Source organism: Mustela putorius, unplaced genomic scaffold (assembly GCF_011764305.1).
Source record: "Mustela putorius furo isolate JIRA1106 unplaced genomic scaffold, ASM1176430v1.1 tig00003858_pilon_pilon_pilon, whole genome shotgun sequence".
Taxonomy (NCBI): Eukaryota; Metazoa; Chordata; class Mammalia; order Carnivora; family Mustelidae; genus Mustela; species Mustela putorius.
The window spans coordinates 22,253,890-22,281,571 of NW_025422010.1; the positions used below are offsets into that span (position 1 = coordinate 22,253,890).

At 37.3% G+C, this 27,682-nt stretch overlaps 1 protein-coding gene across 2 annotated transcripts in view; it reads left to right on the forward strand.

The window, feature by feature from the left end:
- Nucleotides 1–27,682, forward strand: part of TAF4B (TATA-box binding protein associated factor 4b) — a 152,066-nt gene that overhangs the window by 111,292 nt on the left and 13,092 nt on the right. The window contains exon 15 of one of the 2 annotated variants that reach the window (XM_045065471.1): nucleotides 21,636–23,559. The exons of the other annotated variant lie outside the window; for it this stretch is intronic. Within the exon in view, the coding sequence (XP_044921406.1) occupies nucleotides 21,636–21,803 (168 nt within the window). The 3' untranslated portion in view covers nucleotides 21,804–23,559. Of the gene's footprint in view, nucleotides 1–21,635; nucleotides 23,560–27,682 lie in introns of those variants that run through there. 2 annotated transcript variants of the gene reach the window in all.

A 27,682-nucleotide genomic window follows, 5' to 3' on the forward strand; every position in this document is an offset into this window, starting at 1 on the left:
ATATAAAGATAGATGTTATTTTGACTTCATAATATATCTAAAAAATCGCATCTTTATACATAAAAGCTACTTTGGAGCTAGGAAAGTAACACCCAGTGCTCATTACATCAATGTGCCCTCCTCAGTGTCCATCACCCAGTTACCCCATGCTGATATTTCTTTTGAAATTAAGTGGTTACAGTACCAGATCAGCTACCTGGTGCTTACAGTATTGATGTGTCTGGTATATGTTGCTTAAAATAGAGTTCATTTGCTAACCAGAATGAAAAAAATTATCAAGTGAATTACATATGCTCTTTCTGTCTAGAAGCAGGATAGAGTCCTACCCTATAAGATTTTAACTCTTGAAGTAAGAAGAGAAAGGACTTTTATGAAAATTTGGTTAGCAATAAATTAGAAAATTTGATTGAAATAAAAATTAAGGTTATTGATGTGAAAGGGCACAGCTTTAATCTTTATGCTCTTGGGGGCACAGATAGTGCTGTTCTTTACCTCCTTCCTTTTTTGCCAGGCTACAGGGGAACCATAACTTTCTGAAGCATTGTTATCTATTATAGCTGACTTAGTAGAGATTAATTGATTGATTGGTTTTAAAGATTTTATTTCTTCATTTGCTTGTGAGAGAGAGTGCAGGCAGGGGAGCAGCAGGCGGGTGGGGTGAGGGGGGGGGGGGGGGGGGGGGGGAAGAAGCGGACTCCCTGCTTAGCAGGGAGCCTGATGGCAGGGCTTGATACCAGGACCTGGGATCATGACCTGAGCCGAAGGGAGATGCTTACCTGACTGAGCCACCCTGGTGTCCCAGAGATTTAAACATACTTATTGTCATCTAACATTTTCTATAAATAACATGTAGATTCACTGGAATTTAGAGTATGTTATTACTTAGGATAAAGAAGCAGCTCCTTATATTCTGAGATCTTTAGTTCACATTTCTATAAATAGATCCGACACTTTTTCATAAATAACTTAAACATAAATCTAAATTGTAGTCAAATCTTTTTTTTTTTAATAGTCAAATCTTTTAAATTTTCCAGGGATTTAAAGTTTGACTCTTTGTCAGCTATGTTCAGGAACTTCCTATGAAATATGTTGAATTGCACATTATGGTTTATCTTTCCTTCTTCACAAATTCACCTTAAATGTTAATAAAGGAGCAAACATCATAAATACACAAGACTATAGATGAGAGTAGAAAACAGCAGTAAGAGTGTTTAGTAGTTGAAATTGACTACAGACTAGAGGCATTCTTTCTGAAAAAAAGTAACTAACCAAAAGAAGAGGCCTTAAATATTCATAGTTAAGTGCCTTTTAAATACGAACATGTTGGCAAGGATAACCAGATATGTAAGGGAAACCTCTTATATAAAAGATTAAAAGGAGAATGTGGAAAAAAAGGCAGGGAGCAGTAGGAAACTGGAAAAAAAATTAAAAAGCAGCAGAATGTATTACAACCATGGAACAAGAATAGAAAGCTGTTTTTAACAATGACTGGAAAAAAATGAGACCTTTGGAAATTGAAAGTATGAGAGCAGAAATAAACAATGATAGAAGGGTTAGAATTTTAAAAAGACAAAGATGGTATGGTGGATTTGTGTTCTGTCTGATTTGCTAAGCTGAGCTACATTTCCCAGAATTCCTTTTCTTGCATGGCTCCCAGTTACTGTGAGCAATGGGGTGTTTTTATTTTGCAAGGTGGAAAGGAAACTGCAGCCATATTCTTAATTCTCAGAAGGTCGGTGTAGGGACACTGGGAGCTACTGCAGCTCACAAACGTTCTTGGCATGGGAGAACCTCAGGGCTCCCCATCTTCCCCCATATCCTCTCTGTTGGCTTCTCTAAACTCTGGGCCAGGCCCAGCACCAAAGTCAACAGCTGGACATAAACCGATCAGGTTCATAATTACTTAGGGCCAGTTCTCCATTATAAATGCCATATTCTATATCATTCCTAGTGTTCTCTGTTCAAATGCTGACTGATACAGACATCTGTATCATATTTAGTTGTAGAGGAATAGTAATATAATGATGGGTTCCTAAATTTGCTCTAGGTTTTCCAAAATGGGTTTTCTGTTCTAATTAGATTTAAAAGCATTAATGGCCCGGTTTCAAGTGACAAAGGAGACACCAGTGATCCATGCAAGCTGTAGCGAAACAGTTACTTTATCAGCTGTTTTACACTAGTAATCGAGTGCCCATAGAAGGTAAGGCTTTGGGAGACCAAGTATTTACTGCCACAGAAAGTTTTAACATGAAAATAAGAATTATGGGCCCTTCAAAGTACACTGGGGAACTTAAGGGAAGGAAAAGGCTTTGGATTCTGAGCTCAAAATCCACATAAGGGAGTGAAAGCCTCTGTGATTCCTCTAAAAGAAACCCTTATCTCTTGTAGCCAAAGGCAGCGATTTCTGAAAACTAAACCCAAAGTCTAATCCTGCAGGTGGCTGAGTTACGATACAAATTGAGTTTCTAGTTTTGTGTCTCTTGTGTTAAGGTTACATTGGGAAAGAATGGAAAACTGAAAAATGGGGTGGGAAATATGGACAGATTCCAGTGAAGCTGAGTACTTGGATTCCTTAATCTGCCTATCCACCTTTATCAGTCCTATCCCTGTTTGAGGAAGGTTGGTCTCCTGGGGAATCTGTAATGCCTTCTCTTAAGGTTGTTGCTTTTTAAGAGACTGCTGATCTTCTTCAGGACCTAACTCTCACCACTTCTAATTGCTTTTATACCTCTGTAACCCCACTTAAATTCCAACAGCTCCCAGAGTATGAGGTACCTACCTACTAGATGTTACCCATTAGAAGTGTGAGTGATTTTGCCTGCAGTTACCTGGAGAGTGGGAATGGAATAGAGGGAAAGGAATATAAAATTGTATCAGGCTGAATTTATTGATAAGGCCTCACTAAGCAAAGATTCCAGACAAAGTATTAAGTCAGAGGGCTGTGAGTGGTTCTAACAGTTTGCTTGACTGACTGAAGACTACACTAAAAGGTGACCTAAACTAAGTAAAATTGAGATAGATCCTAGAGCTTTATTTATATACTGTAGAGGAAATTATCCAAAGGTTTAAGGAGATGAGAATGCTAGAATGGATTTTTCTTTTCTTTTTAAGATTTTATTTATTTACTTACTTGAGAGAGAGAAAGGGTGAGAGTACAAGCAACAGGGAGGAGCAGAGGAAGAGGGAGAAGCAGACTCCCGTCTGACAGAGAGCCCAAAGTGGGGCTCAGTCCCAGGACCGTGGGATCATGACCTGTGTTGAAGGCAGACACTTAACCTACTGAGCCACCCAGGTGCCCCATGGGTTTTGTTTTCCAGAATAAGAGTTGCAAGGTCAAATGAGATATTTATTATTAAAATTCCTTTTAAATGTTTACTGCTATGCTGTCTGCCAAAATTGAACTAGTTTATATTTCTACCAACAGTATATGAAAGTGTGTATTTATTAGTATCTCAGTCAGTACTGGATATTGTTATTTTAAAACCTTTTTTTAAAAAGATGGAACTAGAGCGTATCATGCTTAGCGAAATAAGTCAAGCAGAGAAAGACAACTATCATATGATCTCCCTGATATGAGGAAGTGGTGATGCAACATGGAGGCTTAAGTGGATAGAAGAAGAATAAATGAAACAAGATGGGATTGGGACAAACCATAAGTGACTCTTAATCTCACAAAACAAACTGAGGGTTGCCGGGGGGAGGGGGTTTGGGAGAAGGGGGTGGGATTATGGACATTGGGGAGGGTATGTGATTTGGTGAGTGCTGTGAAGTGTGTAAACCTGGTGATTCACAGACCTGTACCCCTGGGGATAAAAATATATGTTTATAAAAAATAAAAAATAAAAAAAAAAAGATTTTATTTATTTGAGAGAGAAGGGGCAGGGGAGGAATAGAGGGAAAACAGACTCCCCACTGAGCAAGGAGCCCAACGTGGGGTTTGATCCCAGCACTGGGGATCATGACCTGATTCGAAGGAAAATGCTTAACCAACTGAGCTACCCAGGCACCCCTGATATTTTCAAAGCTTAATGCCATGTGTTACCTCTTTGCTTTTGGTTAATCAAAGCCCTTTCTATTCTCTCTTTGGAAGAAATGGCGTTTGTATTCACTTACTCATTTATTCATTCACCCAACTGTGCTAGGTACAGTGGTGAGAAGAATAGAACTAGGTCTCATCCTACTTGAAATTTATAGTCTGAAAAAGTTAGTTTTTTTTTATGGCAGCTGTGCTGTATATATGCTTGTCTGGCCTATTCTGCCTTCTAACTGAACATGGCAGGACACCAGTGATGAACCTTGTTAACATGGTGGGCCTTTTGGCAGTTGGCCATGGATACTTGTGGTTAAATTGGAAATTAGTATAATGTATATAAAATAACAAATTATCTGGGAAGAGTTGTTGGTAAATCTTTAAGATTCCCATTTCTTCTCCTCAAGTGTTTTTATTGTTACATTCCTCTGTTCCATTAAGTATTTTGCTCACCATTCCTCCCTGGGGGCAAAAATAGTGTTTTCATGATGTTTTATATGTAATATTTGAGGCTTTATAAGCGTTTTTTTTTTCCTTCAAAGCACTTTATTTATAGTTAGCATAATAATGGGTTTATGCTAAGAAAGATTATTTTTTTAACTTATCAAGCCTTAAGATGATTCCTATAAGTTGTCAGGCTTCTAAGAAGAAGTTTTTGAAAGCATGTCCTTATGCATGCCGCTTCTGTAATTTAGCTTAGTGGTTGTTCTCCTCAGATTTCTTAAATTGTAGTATTCTCACATGACCAGTTATACTGTTATGCTTATTCTCCAATGTATTAGTAGCTCTTTGTCTTAGCCTTGTATCAGCTGTTTGGCTCCAGTTTTAGTGAAGAGCAAGAATCGCCTCTGTGATGTAGGGCTGCCTGTAGTAAATACCAGGCCTTAGAGGGTTTTCCAAAGTGATAGATGAGTGCTAATTAACAACAAACTAATGTTTGTGGGAAAAGTGGTTGGTGATTCCTTTGCTAAGCTTATCTTTCCATAGTTTAAATCTCTTTTTTTTTTTTTTAATTTATTTATTTGAGAGAGAGACAGTGAGAAAGAGCATGAGCGAGGAGAAGGTCAGAGGGAGAAGCAGACTCCCCATGGAGCTGGGCGCCTTGATGCGGGACTCGATCCCGGGACTCCGGGATCATGACCTGAGCCGAAGGCAGTCATCAAACCAACTGAGCCACCCAGGCGTCCCCCATAGTATAAATGACAGTTAATTTCTCTGTGAAATTTTCCCAAAGAAGATGTTCAGATTGTCAATAAATGTCACAGTGAAAACCCAGGTTTACCTGGAAAGCAATATATCTGCCTTAGACACTGCAGCAGTTCTTTCTGATAACATTTAGAGTACATTGTTGAATTCCTGTTTGTGCATTTTCCGTAAGAATTCCACAGAGTATTGAAAACAGTAAGTATAAGTTGCTTTCAAAATGTTTATTCGAATTTGTTTGTTTGACTTATCAGACTGCCAGTCTTTCAGATATAATTCACATACCATAAAATTCAACATTTTAAAGTAAACAGTTCAGTAGTTTTTAGTATATTCCCATGGCTATGCAACTATCTCCATTATTTAATCCCAGAACATTTTCATCACTTCAAAAAGTATCTCCATAGCCATCAGCAGGCACTCCCTCCCAGCCCCTTGCAACCATTGATCTGCTTTCTGTCTTTATGGATTTACCTATTCTGGTCATTCATATAAATGGAATTATATAATATGTGGCCTTTTGTGTCTAACTTCTTTGACTTCACATGATGTGTGCAAGGTCCATCCAAGTTGTAGCATGTTATCAGTACTTCATTCCTATATATGGCCGAGTAATATTCCATTATCCATAAATTGTGTGGATATGCCACATTTTGTTTATCCTCTCATCAGCTGATTGTTTATATACTTGGTTATTACAAATAATGCTGTTATGAACATTCATATTCAAGTTTTATTTCTAGGAATGGAATTGCTGGGTCATATGGTAACTCTCTGACTTTTTGAGGAACTGTCAAACCACCTTGCATAGCGGCTGTACCATTTTACATTCCTACTTGCAATGAATAAAGGTTCTAATTTCTCCACGTAATGGTCAACAGTTATTGTCTGGTTTTGGTTTGGGATTTTTTTAGTAGTCATTTCAGTGGGTATGAAGTGGTATCTCATTATGGTTTTATTTTGTAATTCTCTAATGACTAATAATGTTGGACATCTTTTCATGTCCCTGTTGGTCATTTGTATATTTACTTTGTAGGAATGAAGTCCAGTCAACCCTTTTCTTTTCTTGATTTTGCTGTAGGTGCCATATCCAAGAAAGCATTGCCTAAGCCAGTGCCACAAGATTTGTATCTAAGAGTGTTACAGTTTTAGCTCTTATATTTATTTACATTTTTGATCCTTTCTGAGTTCATTTTTGTATGTGGTATGAGATTGATTAAAATTCATTCTTTTGCATGTAGATATCCAGTTGTCCCTGGCACAGGTTTTTTTTAAAAGACTTTCCTTTCCCATTGACTAGTCTTAGTACCCTTGTTGAAAATAAATTAATCATAGATGTATGGGCTTATTTCTGGACTCTATTCTGTTGGTCTGTGTGTCTGTTCTGCCCTTATACAAATACCACAGTGTCTTGATTACTATAGTTCTGCAGTAAGTTTTGAAATCAGAAGTGATTTTTCCAACTTGATTCTTTGTTTTCAAGATGTTTTGGCTATGCTGGGTCCCTTACATTTACATGTGTATTTTAGGATCATTTTTTCAATGCTTGCAAAAAAGGTAGCTGGAATTTTGATACAGATAACATTAAATTTATAGATCATTTTGAGTAGTACTTCCATGGCAGAGGGGAGCAGCAGAGAGGGAAGGAGAGAGAGAATCTTAAGTAGTCTCCACATTCCAGTGCAGAGCCCATCACAGACCTTGCTCTCACAAAACAGATTATGTTCTGAACCGAAATCAAGAGTTAAGACACTTAAATGCCTGAACCCCAGAGAGAATTTTAATCACTATTTCATTCTCTTGTTATAGGACCATGTGGCATTTAATTCATCTTTCTCTTCTTAGTACTGGGCATGTAGGTGGCCTTATATCCATTTTCTAGGTTTAGTCTTGTTCTCAGTATCCATTCGTGAATTCACATATGTCAGTAAAATGATAGTATCCTAACAAACCTTTCTTGTCATTAAATGATTATGTTGTGTTTTGATTACAAGATGAAAAGCAAGTTTCAATATTGAAACTATAAAGCAAATTAGTTAATATTTGCCTGACTTAGCTTAGAATGTTTGATAATTTTCTGCCACAAAGAATACCTTGGGGTTATCCTTATTTTTTTTTTTTTTCTAAGTCTGAGGTTGCATATTCATGGGCCATTTGTAGGGTTCTGACCAGGCTGAATCATCTTCTGGATTTATCAATCCATTTAGTAGTTTGGTTTCTAATGTTATTTCTTTGTCTTACAGTTTGTTACTATTGACAGTGTTGTCAGTGGTTGTGTTTGGTTTCCTTAATTAGAGATTTCAACAGAATCAGTTGTTCTTTATTCTCCCAAGTTGGTTCTTATATATAAAACACATAAAAGCATGAACTTTTTTTTCTTTTGGAGATTAAGTAAAGGTAGTCATTACTTAAATTATCAGCTTTGGAATTAAAATGGTATGGTAGATTAAGTCTATTAAGTGGATGATTTTTCATGCTGCTTGCATATGCTTTTGGCCATTAGCTTGTAGACTAGTGATTCTCAACTGAGGACAGTACCTACTCCTGTGGAGTGCTTAGAAATGTGTGGAATATTGTTGTTCTGACAGTCACTCAAGAGTTAGGACTGTGCTACTAGCATTTAGTGGCAGGGTGCCAGTGATACTAAACATTATGCAATATGAGAGGCAGATCCACCCAGTTAGACTTACTCAGAATTCTAATAACATCCCATTGAGAAATGCTGAAACTTAAATTTTTTTTTTCGGAGTGTTCTTTTTTTTTTTTAATTTATTTTGTATTTATTTTCAGCATAACAGTATTCATTATTTTTCACCACACCCAGTGCTCCATGCAATCCGTGCCCTCTCTAATACCCACCACCTGGTTCCCCCAACCTCCCACCCCCCGCTGCTTCAAACCCCTCAGATTGTTTTTCAGAGTCCATAGTCTCTCATGGTTCACCTCCCCTTCCAATTTCCCCCAACTCCCTTCTCCTCTCTAACTCCCCATGTCCTCCACGCTATTTGTTATGCTCCACAAATAAGTGAAACCATATGATAATTGACTCTCTCTGCTTGACTTATTTCACTCAGCATAATCTCTTCCAGTCCCATCCATGTTGCTACAAAAGTTGGGTATTCATCCTTTCTGATGGAGGCATAATACTCCATAGTGTATATGGACCACATCTTCCTTATCCATTCATCCGTTGAAGGGCATCTTGGTTCTTTCCATAGTTTGGCGACCATGGCCATTGCTGCTATAAACATTGGGGTACAGACGGCCCTTCTTTTCACTACATCTGTATCTTTGGGGTAAATACCCAGGAGTGCAATGGCAGGGTCATAGGGAAGTTCTATTTTTAATTTCTTGAGGAATCTCCACACTGTTCTCCAAAGAGGCTGCACCAACTTGCAATCCCACCAACAGTGGAAGAGGGTTCTCCTTTCTCCACTTCCCCTCCAACACATGTTGTTTCCTGTCTTGTTAATTTTGGCCATTCTAACTGGTGTAAGGTGATATCTCAATGTGGTTTTAATTTGAATCTCCCTGATGGCTAGTGATGATGAACATTTTTTCATGTGACATGTAAATTTTTCAAGCACTTCAATAATACTTAAAATTTCTTGAGGCGAATATATTCTAGAGTCTTACAGTATATTCTGGGTAATTTTTTTATTTACAAACAACTTCCCACATAATGTTAGAATAAACATTTCTTTGTCTACATTCTCTGTACCTGTCATAATATTTGTGAGGATAGAATTCTAACATCACAGTACCTCTCAAACTTTTATACCAAAGCACACTAGACAGTGGGGAAGAGTAACCATAGTCCTTTTTTTTTTTTTTTTATAAATTTTTTATTCCTTTTCAGCGTAACAGTATTCATTGTTTTTGCACCACCCCCAGTGCTTCATGCAATCCGTGCCCTCTCTAATACCCATCACCTGGTTCCCCCAACCTCCCAACCCCTGCCCCTTCAAAACTCTCAGATTGTTTTTCAGAGTCCATAGTCTCTCATGGTTCACCTACCCTTCCAATTTCCCTCAACTCCCTTCTCCTTTCCATCTGCTTTGGGGGAAGTCTGAAGGAGGGATGACTTTTTAAATTAAAACTTCCAAGGAACTTTGTACTTGGTTTAAGATCAAGGTGTGTAACTTACTTCAGTAAGTTGTGCTGGTTTTAATTATAACCACCATCCTAAATCAAGATACAAAATATTTTTATGACTGCAGAAAGTTCTGTCATGTCTTTTCAGTCATTACCACTGCCATCCAACCTTTTATTCACAGTCACTGCTCCAATTTCTGTTACTATAGCTTAGTCTTGCCTGTTTTAGAATTTTGTGTAATTGGGAATCATATGGCAGTGTACTTTTTTAAAAAATTTATTTATTTGACAGACAGAGATCACAAGTAGGCAGAGAGGCAGAGAGAGAGAGAAGGGGAAGCAAGCTCCCCGCTGAGCAGAGAGCCCGATGCGGGGATCGATCCCAGGACCCTGGGATCATGACCTAAGCCGAAGGTAGAGGCTTTAATCCACTGAGCCACCCAGGCGCCCCTACTTTTTTGTTTTTAAATTTTCACTCTGCATTACATGTTTTTGAAAGTTATTCACATTGCACATGCCAGCTTTTTAGGGTTGAGTAGTATTCCGTCGTGCAAATGCTCCATAATTTGTTTATTCATTGGATACTTGGGCTCTTTGTAATTTTTTGGCAAGTACAAATACAGCGGCGATCAGCATCCCTGTAAAAGTCATTTTGTGGGCATATGGTTTTATTTCTCTTAGATAAATACTTAGGAATGCAACTGCTGAATCCTAAGATAGATGTAGGTTTAATTTTATAAGGAATTTTAAAGTTTTTCAAGTGGTTGTGCCATTTCACATTCCCTTTAGCAGTGTACTTTTATTTTCATGATGGTGTCTTTGGGAAGAACAGGAGGTTTTAACTTTGATGAAGTGTAATTTATAATTTTTTTCTTTTATAATCACTGCTTTGTATAGCCTAAAAAAACTTTGTGTACCCATGATTTTGAAGATTTTTTTCTTAGAATCTCTATATTTTACATTTTAAGTGTTTGATCTTCTAATTTTTATGTCTGATCCGAAGTTAGGGATTCAGGCCAATTAATTTTTATATACAGGTATCTTGTTACTCCATCCCATTTATTAAAAAGACCTACTCCATTTATTGTGGCTTCTATTTAAAATCAATTTACTGTGTATATAGAAGTACATATTCATACTTTATTCTGTTGATCTGTTTTTCTATACTTAATTTTGAAATCCATTAATCGAAATCCCCCAACTCTGTCCTTTTTCAAGAATGTTTTTGACAATTCTGGGTCCTTTGCATTTTCATATTAATTTCAGAATCATCTTGTCATTTTTACAAAAATGTGTATAAGTATGTTAGGATGGTATTGAATCTATAGATCAGTTTTCAAAGAACTGACATCTTAACTACCTTGAGGCAATATGAGCTTTGTATATCCTTACATTTATATATATCATCTTTAATTTCTCTGCAATGTTTTAGCTTTCTATTTAGAACTCTTCCATGTTGGGATGCCTGGGTGGCTCAGTTGGTTAAGCATCTTCCTTCAGTTCAGGTCTTGATCGCAGGGTCCTGGTATCAAGTCCCACATTGGGCTCCTTGCTCAGCAGAGAGCCTGCTACTCCCTCTACCTGTTGCTCCCCCTGCTTGTGCTCTTGCATGCTCTCTCTCTTTCTCTCTGACAAATAAATTTATTTCTTGTCTTACAGTTTGTTGCTATATATATCTTTTTTTAAAAGTCCATGTCTTTTATTATTTTTGTACATAGATACTATTTTCTTGATGCTATTGAAATGGTATTTTTAAAATGCTGCTTTCCAGTTTGTTGCTAATTATAGCAAATCTTGTATCGTCCAGCCTGCTAAATTTACTTAACACTTCTGGTAGTTTATGGTGTAAATTCCTAAAGATTTGCTAAACAATCATGTTTACAAATCAAAATAGAATACTTCTTTCTTTACAGTCTTACAGCTTTTTATTTATTTTTTCTCGCCTCAGAACACCAGCTAGCATCCCTAGTACTGTGTGGAATACAAATGGTGAGGGTGGACATCCTTGCCTTGTTCTGATCTTAGGGAAAAAGCACTCAGTATTTAAACTTTTAGTATAATTCTGGCTGTAAGTTTTTCATAGAGGAAATTTGTCTCTTCCTAGTTGGCTGAGACCTTTTACAGTAGTGGGTGTGGAATTTTGCCAAAGCTTATCTGAATTTTTCTGATTATCATATGAGTTTTCTCCTTTATTCTCTTAATTTGGTAATTTGTATTTGTTTTTAAATTTTAGCCAGCTTTTTAATCCTGGAATAAATCCCAACTGGTCACAATATAAAATTGATTATACATGTTGCTGGATTCTATTTGCTCTTCATTCATTTTGTTTAGTATTTTTGCTTCTGTGTTCATGAATGATAATAGCCTGTAATTTTAGTTTGTTGTAGTGTCCTTGTTAGTTTGGTTTGAGTTATGCCAGTGTTCTCCCCCCCCAACCACCTTTTTTTTTAAGTGTTTAAGTGTCTAAGATAGGTCTTATTTCCTCCTTAAATGTTTGATTGAATTTACCAATGAAACCACATGAGCCAGAAGTTCTCCATGTGAAGAAAACTCAATACTAGATTTTCTCTTTTTGTGTTTCTTAATATGTGAAAGTTGTGTTTCTCAGTGAGTTTTTGCATTTGCCTAGGTTGTTAAAGACATTCATCTAAAATTATTCTTTGTATCTCGTTATCTTTTAATGTCTGTGGTGTTATCTTTAATTTCATTCCTAATATTGATCAGTTTTGTATTCTCTTTCTTCCTGATTAGTCTAGATAAAGCTTCGTGTGTTTTATTAATATTCTCCAAAAACTAACTTATGGCTTTATTTCTTTTTAAAAAAATATTTGTCTTATTTCCTATGTTATTGATTTCCACTCCTTTTATTTCCTTTCTTCTACTTCCATTGAGTTTAATATTTTCTTTTTCCACTTCTTGGTTGAGATGAAGGTTGGGTATACTTTTTTATTCTAACATAAACATTTAATGCTATAAATTTGTTAGTTTGTAGGAGTGAAGCAAAAGTAGAAAAGCTGATATGTTGGATATGTTGTGTTTTTATTATCATAATATTAAAAAAAATTTCCTAGTTTCCTTTTTTGGTATCTTCTTTGAAATACAGACTGTTTCAGAAGTGTGTTAATTTTAATATTTGGTGTTTTCATTGTGGTTAGAGAACATATTCTGTGATTTCAATCCTTTTAAATTTTTTGATACCTATCTTGGAGACCTATGGTGTATCTTAGGGAATATTCTCTGTGCACTTGACAAGAATGTGTGTTCTTTAGTATTGAGTAAGTGTCTATATAAGTCTTCTATATCCTTATCAGTTTTTTTGTGGCTCCTTGTTACATGGGTTACTGAGAGAGGTTAGTAAGTTGTTTTCTTTTTTTAAAACTATGGTTGTACATTTGTCTGTTTCTACTTATCAGTCTTTGCTTCTTTTATTTTATGGTTTTTAGGCATAAACACATTGTCTTTCTGATGAATTTCCCCCTTTTGTCATTGTGAAATTATTTTCATTTCTAGTAATATTCCTTAAAGTCTTATTTTGTTTAATATTATAGCCACACCAAATACTATTATCCTTAGTATTTGCATGGTTTATCTTTTTCTATCCTTTTACTTTCAGCCCATGTCTTTATTTAAAGCTGATTCTTATGAATAGCATATAATTGAGTTTGCGATTTGTGTCCAGTCTGAAAATATATTTGAAGTGTTTAGTCTGTTTACATTTAATATAATGTCACTGTGATTGAATTTGGGTCTGTCATCTGGCCATTTATTTTCTTTTGTCCCCTCTGTTATTTTGTTTCTCCTTTCCATAATTTGAGTGAATTATATAGTATTTAAAGTGATGTTCTGTATCCTCTGTTGACTTTTAACTATACTCCTCTTTTTTTTTTTAATGGTTGTTGTATGTATCCATTGACAGGCATAGTAGATATCCTTAACAGACTACACTCATATACATCATATAAGATGTCAAATTAATACATCATATAAGATGTGAAATTAATTAATTAATGCGTCATATAAGATGTGAAAATCTTTTTTTTTTTTTAATATTTTATTTATTTATTTGACAGAGAGAAATCACAAGTAGATGGAGAGGCAGGCAGAGAGAGAGAGAGAGGGAAGCAGGCTCTCCGCTGAGCAGAGAGCCCGATGCGGGACTCGATCCCAGGACTCTGAGATCTTGACCTGAGCCGAAGGCAGCGGCTCAACCCACTGAGCCACCCAGGCGCCCTAAGATGTGAAAATCTTTTAACTTTATAATTCTGTTACCTAAGTCCCTCCCATCCTTTGTGCTATTATATCACCTTTTTACTTCAACATATATTTTTTAAGATTTTATTTATTTATTTGACAGACAGAGATCACAAGTAGGCAGAGATGCAGGTGGAGTGGGGGGGAAGCAGGCTTCCTGCTGAGCAGAGACCTGATGCGGGCCTCGATCCCAGGACCTTGGGATCATGACCTGACTTGAAGGCAGAGGGTTCAACCCACTGAGCCACCCAGGCACCCCTCTACATATGTTTTTAACTCTAGTACATTGTTGTTACTTGGTCATAGTCTTTTAAATAGTTTATGAAAATAAAAATGGTTTTTATATTTACCACTTGTAGTGCTTTTTTTCCCTATAAATTTAGTTTCTTTGTAGTATCATTTTCCATCAATCCTATGCAACTTACCAACTCTAGAATTACCAGAGTTTGTTTTATTGTTTTATTTATTTATTTATTTATAAAAGATTTCACTTATTTGTCAGAGAGGGGGGAAGAGAGCATAAGCAGGGAGAGTGGTGAGAGTGGTGAGCAGAGGGAGAAGCAGGCTCTTGCTGAACAAGGATCCCAATGCAGGACTCGATCCCTGCACCCTGGGATCATGACCTAAGCCAAACGCAGATGCTTAACCGACTGAGCCACCCAGGTATCACTAGAATTACCAGTTTTAAATGAAGCTACTATTCATACTAAAATATATTGTAAATTTACCTTTAGTTGTGAGGCACTACCACCTTTACTGATATTATTGTAGCTTTTCTTAACATTAAGGTTCTCCAAGGATAAAATCAAAGCTGGTTCTGTAAGAAGAAAAAAAAAGTTAACTGGCAGTCCTTTGAAGTTTTCATAAAGTAATAGGTAAAATTTATCTTTGGACATGGTTTGAGTTTTCAGAGGACTTTGTAAATGTCTTAACTAAAGGTTAAAGAAAATAACTATAGTGTTAAAAGGAAAGTTGCTACATTTTAGAGTTTATTTATTTGGTAATCTTCTGTTCTTGTGTGTTATATTATTTGGTGGGCTGAAGCATTTTCTTTTTGGAAAGAGTGGCAAAAAAATAGCCTTTGGAGCAAATTCATCTGGTGGCAGCTTGGTGGGGATGAGTGGGTGAGATAAGTTGTTAGAAGGCTGAATAAAGCTTATGAACAGGCCATCAAAGGACTTTACATTTTCTCCCAGATTTATTTGGCTTAAAGCTAAGAATGACCACAGGATCTTGATTATAAAGCCATAATATGGCTCATTTTTATTGTTAATTCACACAAGTGATGTTACTGAGTGGCACTAGACACATAATCATACTACAGCATTGAATGCATATCAGCTAAGTGCTAAATGCTGTATAAAATATTCACAGCTCCAAAATCCCTCCCTTCTAGCAAGTGAGAAAATTAAAGGGGTAGCTGCATTGTGCTGAATGCATGTGACAGTAAAATGAAATTGAGCGTACTACTGAAGTACACAGGACTTGCACCTGATCCTGACCTGGCGTAAGTTTGGATTTGTAGCACTGGGGAAACGGGTACCTGAGCTGAGTTTTAAAGAACTTGGTAAGATGATGTGATACAAGGATGGGATAGAGAGATTGAGTTCAGGAGGAAAGAATTACCTGTCTTGGAGCAGAGGAAAAAAGTACTCTGTGGCATGTTCAGTAGTTTGGGACAGGAATAAAAAAACGAGAGATGACACTGGGGAGAGGCTTTGGTATGCTCGTGGTGACTCTTATGTCATGCTTGGATACTTGGACAGGGTCCTACAGATTTTTAGCTATTGGAGCATCTTGAGCAGGAAAACAGTGTCATCTGATTATTATTTTAGAAAGATCATTTCCACTCCAGTGTGAGCAATATTAATACTGGAGCTAAGGAAGTTGCTTAAGAAGGTTGTTGAGGTAACCTAGGCAAAAGATAATGACTGTGAAAATATAGAAAATAAAGATAATATAGAAAATATAGAAAGAAGCAGATGATTTGGAAATCGTTAAGAGGTAGAACTGATAAGTGACAGATGGAATGTAGAGGAAAAAGGGGTTGAGGATGATTTTGCCCAATTTTCGGGCTTGGGCATTGGAGGTGAATGGTATTACCATTCTTTAAATAAGAAAGAAGAGGATAAAAGAGGACTAACAGTTTGAAACATGAGGAATTTAGGATACATTAAGTTGGAGACTTTATTAGGAAATAATGAGGTGTGGATTTTAAGAAAGGATACTTTTGGAGAATACTTTCAGAGATAAAGGAGGGGGATTGTCATATTAGCACAGAAGAACCAGACTTAACTTTATATATTTCTTCTAATGACAGAGATATTTTTTCTATAAAAGACTGTTGAAATGTATACATAGAAGTAACAGGATTTTAGGGCAGAAGAAAACATGTAGAGTTGTCAATATTCTGAAATAAAAGGAGTGAAAATGAAGGTGATAAAAGCAGCTCTGTTGCTTCTAAAGTTCTTCTCATTGACCGGCAGAGGGCACTCAATCCTGAAGCTCAGTATTTTTTGCTCTCTGCTGCCCTTAAGGCCTAGAAGCTCAGGTCCTTGGAATACAGGTTTTTAGTGTTCTTCTTACACAAGGCCAGGCATCCAGGATCCTTTTATTTATCCTTGCTTCCAGGGCTTAGAAGATACTTGATTTTTTTCTTGGAGCCAGTCTTCATTCCTTGTTTCCTCCCTGAAGTATAAGACTGGAGTCCTCACCTTACAAGCTGCCATGGTATATGGGGTTAAGATAAAATCGGGTGCAGAGCCTGAAAATGTAATGAATCTTTGTCTCTATTAAAAAAATTTTTTTTTGCTTCTTGTTAATTATTAAGATTCAGGGACACATTGGTGTTTTATTAATCTTCTGATCCAGGGAATAGAATGGAAGAAGTTGATGTTAGCTTCTAGAAACAATATTGATAAACTTGGTTGGGTCTGTAGAGCATCAGGCTCCTCCAGTATTTGATTGGAGGAGCCGATGAATACTTCCTGTCCTGGGATATATCCTTTGTCCACCTGCCACACACCTGAAGTGCCTATTAGTCTACTTTTTACAAAGTAAATGTGGTAGGAGAAATTATTTAAGTTAGTTAGGACTTAACAGAATAGGACATAGGCAGGAAGTTTATTAAAATTAGTTTTAACGAGGGGATGTCAGAAAAGTTCAGGAACTAGAGTTACACTATTTCCTGTTTATAAACCTTCAAACCTCCCAACTGACTAATGATTTAATTTATTATAAGAAGGGTTAACACTTACAGAATGTATATTGTGTGCCAGGCATTGTTCTCATTTAATCCTCAAGACAACACTACAAGATAATCACTGTTACTATCTCTATTTTGCAGATTAGAAAACTGAGGCACAAGAAAACTTAAGTAATTTGTGTGAGGTTGCTTATGGAGGAGACAATAGGTGCTCACTACTGTTCAATCCTCCTGTATATCTTATGCTGCTTAGCACAGGCCCTTGCCCATAGCAGATGGCCAGTAACCCAGGTAACTTTTAAATTTGAACTAGCATGAAGTTAAGTTGCCATGAATGGCAGCTTTTAGAAACAGAAGCCCGTACAGAGTCACTGAGAACTTTAGCAGGATTCTTGAAGCCCCTGGGCTCATAAAGATGTTATATTTGCTTTTCAATTAGTATAGCAGTAATAGAATTTAAGGAAATGTGGAAAAAGAAGTAAACAAACTTTTAAAGGCACAGCACCCACTCCATTAACTTGAGGGAATAAAAGTTTAGATAATGGGTTATTTTTAATTAGTGTTATTCTTAAAATGGTGCAATTTTTTTGAAATTGGTAACTTTATGATATTCAGTTTTTTCTTATTAGAAGAATTCCTCAAAATGCAATTGAACAGTAGTGAAGGCCAACTTTAGTTGACCTAGCAGTAGTAGAGTATATGAACATTTAGGTCTTATTATGATTTTTAAGAACATTTGTTGTATACTTGGTAAGTGAATTATTTCTTTCATCTTTTTCAACCTTTCTCTTCCTTTTTACCTGCTTTTTATCCACGTGAAGAATCCAAGTTAAAGAATATCCTCATATAGAAAGATGATTGGGGAAACACCCTATTTCAGAAATAAGCAGTACATTGTGACAGGGTCTGGTTTTTTTTGTTTGGTTGATTTTTGGTTTTTGGGTTTTGTTTTGTTTTTTTTTTTAATGGCTTTAAGTTAGGCATGCATTAGCCACTCTCTTAACCATGGATAATTGAGAGCTCAGCTGATTATTCTGGCCAGGTCATTGTGAAACTGACAAGTCAGACTGTAGTCATCCCCATACCGTAAGCATAGGAATAAAAAGGCTATATATATATATATATATATATCCATGTTCAAGAAAGATTGACTTTCTTAAGTGTGTCACTGTTTGGGAGAAGAGGATGCTATCACCTTTGTAAAGTTGTGAATTATGAAAGACATTTCTGTTGGGTTACTGAATGTCCCTTGAGGTTTGTTTCATTTATAACATTGCCTCAGGCCTTCTGCTACATCCTGTTGGAATGACCTTCTTTTCAACCCCGTGCTGGCAGCTGTAATATGGCTCTTTCTCCTGAATCTTGTAGGCTTGTCACATGACAAACATGAACTGTGACCCCTTTGTTCTTCACCCAGATGATTTGGTTTCTTTAATTTTTTTCTGTTTAACATTTTTGCCTTATTTCCTTTCCTCTTTTTCCCTCTTTGCTCCCTTTTTTACTTCCTACCTAGACAAGGGTTATTGGGGTGTTTTGGGAGTATTTTAGGTTTTTTTATTAAAGTATAATACTGATGCAGAAAAGCACACAAATCAGAGCTCACTGAATTTTCACGGCACATGCACACTCATGTAGACAATACTGCAGTCTAGACAGAGAACATCACCAGAACCCCAGATAACCCTCTCCTATCTCCTTCTGGGCACTGCTCCTCTCCCCCCAAGGGGAATCATTGTCCTAATTTCTGTAGCTCTGAACTTCATAGAAACGGAGTCAAACTCTTTGTATTCCTTTACATCTGGAACCTTTCATTTCAATTTTTGCAGTATTCATCCATGTTACTTGTTACTGCTGTGTAGTATTCCATTTGGATAAGTAGTCCACAACTTACCTCTGCCAAATGGGCATTTGGATTGTGTCTTGTTGAGGGCTCTTATGAATAATAGTGCTAAATGTTCTCATACATGTTTTTTGGTGAACATATGATACAGTTCTGGGTACTTACATAGAAATGGAATTGCCAAGACATCGTGTATCCAGCTAGCCATTTAATTTCTAAATTCACATAAAGCACTAAATGACTGATTTTTAGGTAAACTCTTAGTACTTGAAAATTTATAAACAACTGTCGATTCAGCTTTAGCATATTACATCTAATTTTTGGCTAAGAAAAGTGCCTCTACTTAATGGTACTATAGTTTAAAAATAAAATAAGTGTACTGTAGTTTTAAACAGATAATTCCTGTATACAACAAAATTGCCACTCACTGCCCATGATGTGTTTTATTAACTCTCTTCCTAATGTGTGTTTTTTTTAATCCAGTTTTCCAAAGCTGAGTTCTTGGTCCATTCCTGCAAAAATCTTTTTTTTACTTAAGATTTTTGTTTATTTATTTGTAACAAAGAGTGCATATAAGCAGGAGGAGTGTCGGGCAGAGGGAGAAGCAGGCTCCCTTCTGAGGAAGGACCCTGATGTGGGACTTGATCCCAGGACCCCAGGTTCATTACCTGAGCTGAGGCATCCCTTCTTAAAAATGTTATGAAAATATTGTGATAGTGATAGTTTACAGTAGTTAAGGTTACGTCTATGTTATACCACCCCTAGGTGGCAACGTTAATGAGTATAGAAATTTGATTGTGATATCATATTCCCTCCAAATTGCAAGGCATCTTTCAAGGAAATTTTATTTGACCATCAGATAAAGTGCCCCTCAGTCATTTGTGGAACATGCACAGAATTAAGTTGACTTGGTTTGACCATGGTGTTATTGGATACCTTAAAAAGGATTTCTTTTCCTTCATTAAAACAAAGCAAAGCAAAACAGAAATGTAGAGGAAATAATTAAAATTTGATAGTTATAAAAGGGTGGTTATGGAACCAGATTTGCTTTCTATGTAAGGTAAATATCTTTTCTTATATAAGTCTTTTGGAGGGTGAAAGGAGGGGTACCAACCCTATCAAGATGTTTTTGGAAACAAAGTATGGTTTTTAAAAAGTAGGAAAATAAAGGATTTCACCTTTATAGAATTATCCTTTGGGGGTACCAGGGTGGCTCAGTTGGTTAGGCTGCCTTCTGCGCAGGTCATGATCCCACGGTCCTGGAACCAACCCCAGGTAGGGCCTCTTGCTCAGCAGGAAGCCTGTTTCTCTCTTTCCCTCTGCCTGCTGCTCCCCTTGCTTGTGCGCTCTCTCTCTCTCTCTCTCTCTCTCTCATTCACTCACTCTCTACCAAATAAATAAAATCTTTAAAAATTATCCTTTGTTTAGGGGCGCCTGGATGGCTCAGTGGGTTAAACCTCTGCCTTTGGCTCAGGTCATGATCTCAGGATCCTGGGATCGAGCCCCGCATCAGGCTCTCTGCTCAGTGAGGAGCCTGCTTCCTCCTCTCTCTCTCTCTCTCTTTGCCTGCCTCTCCACCTACTTGAGATTGAAATAAATAATATCTTTTAAAGAAAAATTATCCTTTGCTTGAAAATTCTGTATTTTTTATTTCTTTTTCCAGTTTTTTTCTTTGTTTGTTTTAATACTGTTGTGTAGACACTAATATTTAGAAAACTGTCTTAGTATAGGTGTATTGGGTTTCATTCATTTTTGAATGCCATTTAGATCCCACATTGGTTGATAGTCCCTATCTTCAAAAAGCTTATGATCTAGTGGATATGTAGTAGTGATGGTAGCATATACAAATTACTGTAATACTATATAAGGTAATTGCTACGGTGAGAATTCCTTTGGTGGGGGGGGGAGGCAAGAGGGGCGCCTGTGTGGCTCAGTTGGTTAAGCAACTGCCTTCAACTCAGGTCATGATCCTGGAGTCCTGGAATCGAGTCCCACATTGGGCTCCTAGTTCCACGGGGAGTCTGCTTCTTCCTCTGACCTTCTCCTCACTCATGCTCTCTCTTGCTGTCTCTCTCTCTCAAATAAATAAATGAAAAAAAAAAAAGAAAAGAAAAGAAAAGATGAGTAGATTGGTCTGGAATGGCCTTTTGCAAATCTTTATCTATTGGCCAGAGTTAAGATGCTTTGTAAAGGAGCAGTGGGAAGTGAGCCTGTAGGGATGCCAGGTGATGAGTTTGTACCTGATTTGGTAGATAATATAGTCCAGTGACTAAGAGCACTCACTTCAGATCCAGTTAGAAATTGAGTCAGAGTTCAGTTCTGCTGTGTGACTTTATACAGGTTGCATGACCTGTCTCAGCACAGTTTTCTCATTTGATAAATGGAGACAGCACCCATGCAATGTGCTGCAGTGTTAAATGAAAGCAAAGGGATCATGCGTGGGAGGTGAGTCCCATAGTTGCCAGTTTAACAAGTACTCAGGTAACTGCTCTGGGTAGTGGTGAGCCGTCAGAGATTTCTGAACAACAGAACGGTGGGATGTGAGCCACGTAGGGTGCTTTTTGTTTTTATAATTGATACACAAGAGACTGTACACAGTCTGGTAGGTTTCTTTACATACACCTATGAAGTCATCACTGCAACTGAAATAATGACCACATCCATCACTCCCAAAAGTTTTATCTAAGACCTTTAAAGAGGAAGGTCTGGCCTTCGGTACACAGTGAAGAATGGGGTGAAGTCAAGCCTAGAAGGGGAGAAATCAGTTAAGAGCCTGTCTCCATGGTCCAGGTGAGAGAGAGAATGAATGAGGTCATGAACTGGTGTGGCAGTTGGCCTTCCCCCATGAGGTGGGGCTGCTGGGGGACAGGGTAGAGACTGCTGCATCACTGTAGTCTCTCCAGCACCTAACTCAGTGGCCAGAAGCTAGTCAGCTCTTCATTCTGAAGACAGCTTTTCCCTTTATGAGAGATCACTTTCTTTAAACTTTTATTTCTATTTATTCTGTTTAGGGCTTGAAAGACAATCTTCTTGCTTCTGGGACATCCAGCCTGACAGCCACCAAACAGTTGCTTCGTCCAAGAATCACAAGAATCTGTCTCAGGGACTTGATATTCTGTATGGAACAGGAAAGGGAGATGAGGTATTCTCGAGCTCTATACCTTGCCCTTCTGAAGTGACCACTGCACTCTCCATCCAGATCCTTGCTGTTTACTGCCAAAGAAGACATAAAGAGCACTGTTGCACCCTCCTGAAGTTTCAGTTTCCGGAAAATAATCACCAGTAGGGAAGACCATTGTTTACAGCTATAAACTTTTATTAAATCTTATTTATACATCCCATGGGGTTCTTAATGATTAGAATTCAACTTTGTCTTCTGGAAATTGGTTAATGAAACACAGTTTATACAGACATAGGCTTCTGCCTACCTGTACATTTAATTACAGCAAGTCAAGGCCCTGTTTGGTACCACCTGCTTCATTTGCCAAACTGTTAACAGGTGAGGTGATTTCCCTAATACCTCCAGCATTAAGATGCAAGGGAAAGAAAGGAAGAATAACTCCTTACCAAGCAAACTGAATTTCGTCCTCTACTAAACCTGTCTCAAGGTGTTAGGTTTTCTGGGCTGGGATCAGAAGTTGCATAGCTGATTCTGACAGTCACCTTCTGTAGTTGCAGGTGATGAGCCACAGAATAGGGTTTGTGGTGACTTTGATCAGCTGCATCCCAGTATTGTCAAAACTGAGGCAAATGGGAATAGTTTGTGCCTGAGGTTGCGGTTCTCTGGCTCATTACCATATGCTGCTTCTGATACCGAGTGAGGGGACATTCTTGTCTGGGAAACTGTAAAACAGGAACTGCTGATATACCTCACTGGAAACTGGGAAAGGTGGGAAGTATTGGAAGGAATGAAGGGGCATTGCATTTCACCTGACGAGGGGAAAGTGAAATTGGAATCCCAGAGTGGGAAGTGTGCTGCGGTGCCCCCTCCATTCTGGGGGTGAGATTGGCACTCCCAACACAGCTGGTATAGGTTTTGTTGACAGGACAAAATCACAGTCCAACCAAAAAGGAAAATGTAACAAACTTTTTCAAATTTGTAGTATTTCAAAAGGAAGAAGTTATTTTTTTGTTTTGTGTATTGTTTTAAATCTCACAAAGGATAGTTTTGTGAAATCTTTTTCGTTACTGCAAGTTTTAAGCATCTTGTTGCATTTAAAAAACGCTAATTGATGATTAGAAATTTTTAACAATAGGACTCCATTTTGGATTCAGTACTCAAAAGGTAATGTCAGCATTGCATTGTTGGAGCTCTTGTCTTTAAATGTATGAAGAGAAGCATGTGATATATATATATATATATACACATATATGTATATATATATATATGAAATATATATATATGAAGTATATATATATATTCATCTGAGAAGGAAGCTGATGTTTTGTAAAGCAAACCCTCTTTATTTTTTTTTTTAATTCCACCGTTGTGGCATGTAGCTGTGAAAAGTAATAGCTATATTTAGAATCACATAAGAAAGAACCAGTAAATCCTCCATGAAGGTTTTAAAACAAAACAAGATAGCTGCTTTTTAGGAAAAGAATTCAGGGGGAAAAATACACCTCTAGTATGTTACTCCTCATCCTGTTCTTCCCATCAGGACTGTTACGGCCATGTTCTATATGGTAGTAAATGCTAAATTGTCCACATTTTTTTGTTTCAGCAAGTTATTGTGTAAAATGCTATAAATTATGTATATGTTAAAAGAATACTTTCAGAAGAGATCTATACCCAAAGTTGTTTTTGTATATTTAAATGCTTAGCTTTATTTTTTGTAAAGTGCAGTATATTCCCATATTTGTGTATAATCTTATTGATCAGATGCTTAAAATTATTTCAAATACTTCATTAAAATAATTATTTTATTATAAGAATAACTTTGCTCATTCCCTGACTTTGAAAACCAGTATCTTTAGTAGTAAGCCCCCACAGCTGGGGGCCGGGCAGTGGCTCTTTCTTGGCTTTGATTGTTACTTACTTTGGAGTATCAGCATTAGAACCTGACTTCAAATCCAAGTTACTGTATCACTTTCTTTGGAATAGTTCTAGATTTGCATGCTATTTGACTCACAAAGAAAGCTAAGCGTAGTCATTATAAAAGCTTTTCTTGGGCCACTGGGGTTTTCTTATTAAAGTATTCTTTTTCAAAATTTATTTTTAATATATATTATTTAAACTTTGTGTTATGAAGTGTATTTTACCCACCAAAGAACAAATATGGTGTATCCAAAGTATTCTTCTGCTCAGTTTGCAAAATGGTGGCCTTGGGGTAGATTCGATCTATACATGCATTCTCTGTGACTTATACAGTGCCTCCCATGTTTTAATTTACAAAAATCTATATTTCCACTTCTTTTGAAAACTCAGAAGGTTTGGAATCATTAGGTATATCCTTGTGTATGGTAATCCTCTGGAACCATCTAGTACCTACTAACTTTAGACTTGGGGGCATAAGTTTACCTTCCCTTGTCTGAACTCTTTAAGTATTGAAGTTTGTGATCCTCTGCCTTCAATTTTTATCTTGGGTGATGATCAGTAAGAGTAAAGTATTGGAAACTCTCTTACCCTTTTCTTTTTTAATCAACTTTATGGAGATATACTTTATATATAAATATAAAATTCTGCTATATTCCATCCATTTATGTTTAATGTGACTGACCTTTTAAATTGTTTCCTCTTGAGTATCTTTAAGATCCAAGATCCTTCTAAAAGAGAGCAACATTTAACATTCTTTTAAAGCCTGTATTTCTTAAAACCTGCATTTGAGGTGAATTTTGTTTTGTTAGAATTTTGGCAAACTTTATTTAGAATTAATGCCATTTATACTAATTATGTCATAGTCGCAGCAAAGAACACAAGTAATATTAGGGCATATTTAGAAAAACAGGGAATCAAGATCTCAGGCTGATTAAGTTGGACTTTATCTCTATTCTTAGTTGTATAATGAACCAACTTGTGTTTTTAAAAGTCTGACCTCAACAATACTTGGTGACTCTGCATGAAATAAAAGTACAATATATCATATGTTTATATACAACCTGGTAGCTAGTTTTTATTTTATTGTTGTTAGCAATGTTATCTTTTCAGGTACTTTCATACTCCTCCCTGAACAGAAAGGACCACCCCCCCCCAACGTGGGTGTGGTTTACATATGATCCAGTATCTTTTTCTCTGACTTTTTAACCACTTCTCTGTAATTTTATGGGCATTTCAGTTGTATTGCATTGACACATTTACTTTTTTTCTGAAGTTGTTTCACCAGTTAAAAATTGGTCCACAGTAGAATTTCTTCGCCATATTTTTCTTTTGGGAAACATTAAGACATTGCTATACAGGTAAGCAACCTACAGTTCACCACTGTATACAGGAACACCGACTGGTAGGTGAGAGGAACAGACTTGTAACAGTAAAAGGTTCAGAATTCATGTGGACCTAGCACTTTGAATATTTGTAGGAAGAAAATACTCCCTAGGAACTCATTTTAAGATTTTGACTTTGTGGGTAGACCATGAGAGCAGTTTTAATGGCAGCTCTTATCCTTTAAAGTTACAATGCCAGGTTGACTCTTCTAAGTTTTCTTCTTGTAGGTGGTATTGAAGCAACACTGCCTTGGCTGCCTATCTCAGTCTTGCCTCTTACCAGTTGTGTGACCTTGGGCAAAATATTTAAATTTTCTGTGCCTTCGTGTCCTCATCTGGAAAATAAAAGATCCTAAGGAAAATGAAAAAACCATTAATATTATTAGTGCATTTCTTCCTATTAAAAAAAAACAGACACATGAGCGGGAGGAGGGTCGGAGGGAGAGAATCCCTCAGCAGACTCCCCACTGAGCATGGAACCCTGTACCCGAGAAGGCTCGATCCCAGGCCCTCAGGATCATGCCCTGAGCCAAAACCAAGAGCCAAATTCCCGACCAACTGAGTTACCCAGGTGCCCCACTTCCTTTTTTTTTTTTTTAACAGTATGCTTTTTTTTTTTTCTGTGTTAAATCTGTAGAAGTTTTGGTAATATTATCAATCCAGCTTGGTATTCTTTCCTACATACCATTGGAAATGCTGGGAGAAAATGAGAAGAAAAACACAAATAGAATAAAACTTTGCTTTCAAAATCTGCCCTTCAAACCATTATCAAGGCCATGTTTCTCATTTCCTCATATAGCATTTGGATTTGTTTAAAATTATTTTAATTTGTTGTCCTTAGGGGTGAAGTGAAGTACCTTTTAATCTCACCACTGCTTGCTTTCACCATCTACACAATAAGGTAACGAGGAAGGAGAACTGCCATAATTCTACCTAAGCTGTTTATTAGCACATTGAAAACTAGTATGGAAATGTTACCCATGAGGTTTAGGCTATTGGACTAATAACTTCTGTTTGTAATTTTAGTGGAGGCTTTTGTCTGAAGATGAGGGAAAGGTTGACTTCTTGATGAAATCTTCTATCTTACACCTTCACTTTCCTGAAGAAAAACATGCATTGACTTCATTGTATTTAGTGGTCTCCAAAGAACCTTTAAACCTGCAGATGGCAGTATGAATGTCTCACTGGGTACTCCTCAGCAATGTTAATTCCTATAGAAGTAGACAGTGGTCACCTCTAACGTGGAGGAGAGCAGGACAGTTGGATAAATGGTACATTGTGTCATTTCCAGGGCTTCTGCCATTATCAAAAAGTGGGTGGTGCTGGGCTAGACCCCAGTCAAAGAACAACTCAAGCATTGTTACTCATCCGTATTGAGCTGTAGAAGTTTCTTAATGAATTTCCACAAATGGGGTGACTTCAAACAACAGAAACATTTTTTTCACAGTTCTGGAGGCCAGAAGTCTGAAGTCCAGGTGTTAGAAGGGCCAGGTTCCCTCCATGGGCTCTAGGAGAGAGCTTTCCTTGCCTGTCCAACTACTGGTGGCTTTTGATGTTCCTTGGCCACGGTAGTAGAATGCCAGCGTCTGCTTCCATCTTTACATTGCTTCTGTGTCTTCTGTGTCCTTATTTTCTTATAAAGACACCTAGCCATTGGATTTAGGGCCTACTCTAATTCAGTATGATCTCATCTTGGCCCTTAACCAACATCTGCAAAGACTATTTCCAAATAGGGTCCATTGTGAGATTTCAAGTGGACATGAATTTGGGGTGGGGTTGGGTGGGGGAGAATGACACTATTCAGCCCACTGCAGGAGGATCCTATATGTGATTAAGTATTCCTGATACTTCTGTTGTCTGCCTTTGACTTCAATAACAGTGAGAAGTTAATGGTTGTTAAAATGGAAAGGGCTGATTTTGTAACTCTTTACAGTGGAGACTTAGAAGCTTGACTTCTGTCAAGATGTCTGTCCTTATCCCCTCTTTTCTTCCCCTTCAGGCAAAGCCTTTGGTGGCTTTGTTCTGAGAAATGTATCTTTGATGTATTTTGATGTGCTGTCCTAGTGTTTAGAGTAGTGTATTCAAGTGAATCTGCCTCCTATATTTTGGGGGGAAGGAAAGGAAGGAGCAAAGTCCAGAATTCCTGGGGAGAGACCCATCACCAAGGAGGGACTTGGAAACTGGAGAAACATCAAGAATAGCTTCATTGACTAATCACAGACAGGGCATTAGCCTCTGAAACTGGGAGTTAATACTGAGTTCTAAATCTTGGGTTAGGGGGTGTCTGGGTGGCTCAGAGGGTCAAGCCTTAGGGGCTCAGGTCAAGATCTCAGGGTCCTGGGATCAAGCCCCACATCGGGCTCTCTGCTTGGCGGGGAGCCTGCTGCCTCTCTGCCTACTTGTGATGTCTGTCTTTCAATAAATAAAAAACCTTTACATCTTGGGTCACTATAGGCAGTTCAGGTTTTTATCAGATTTCTTCTGAGATAGAATATTTAAAAGATCCTAACTAATTTTAAAAGAATGTGTATTTTGCCTATTACAGCTTTAAGAAGCCATCCTCTCTTTTTTATTACAGATTTACTAAATAACCAGGCAGACGGTTGGCAGTGCTTTTGGGGAAAGGCCTTTAGAAGTC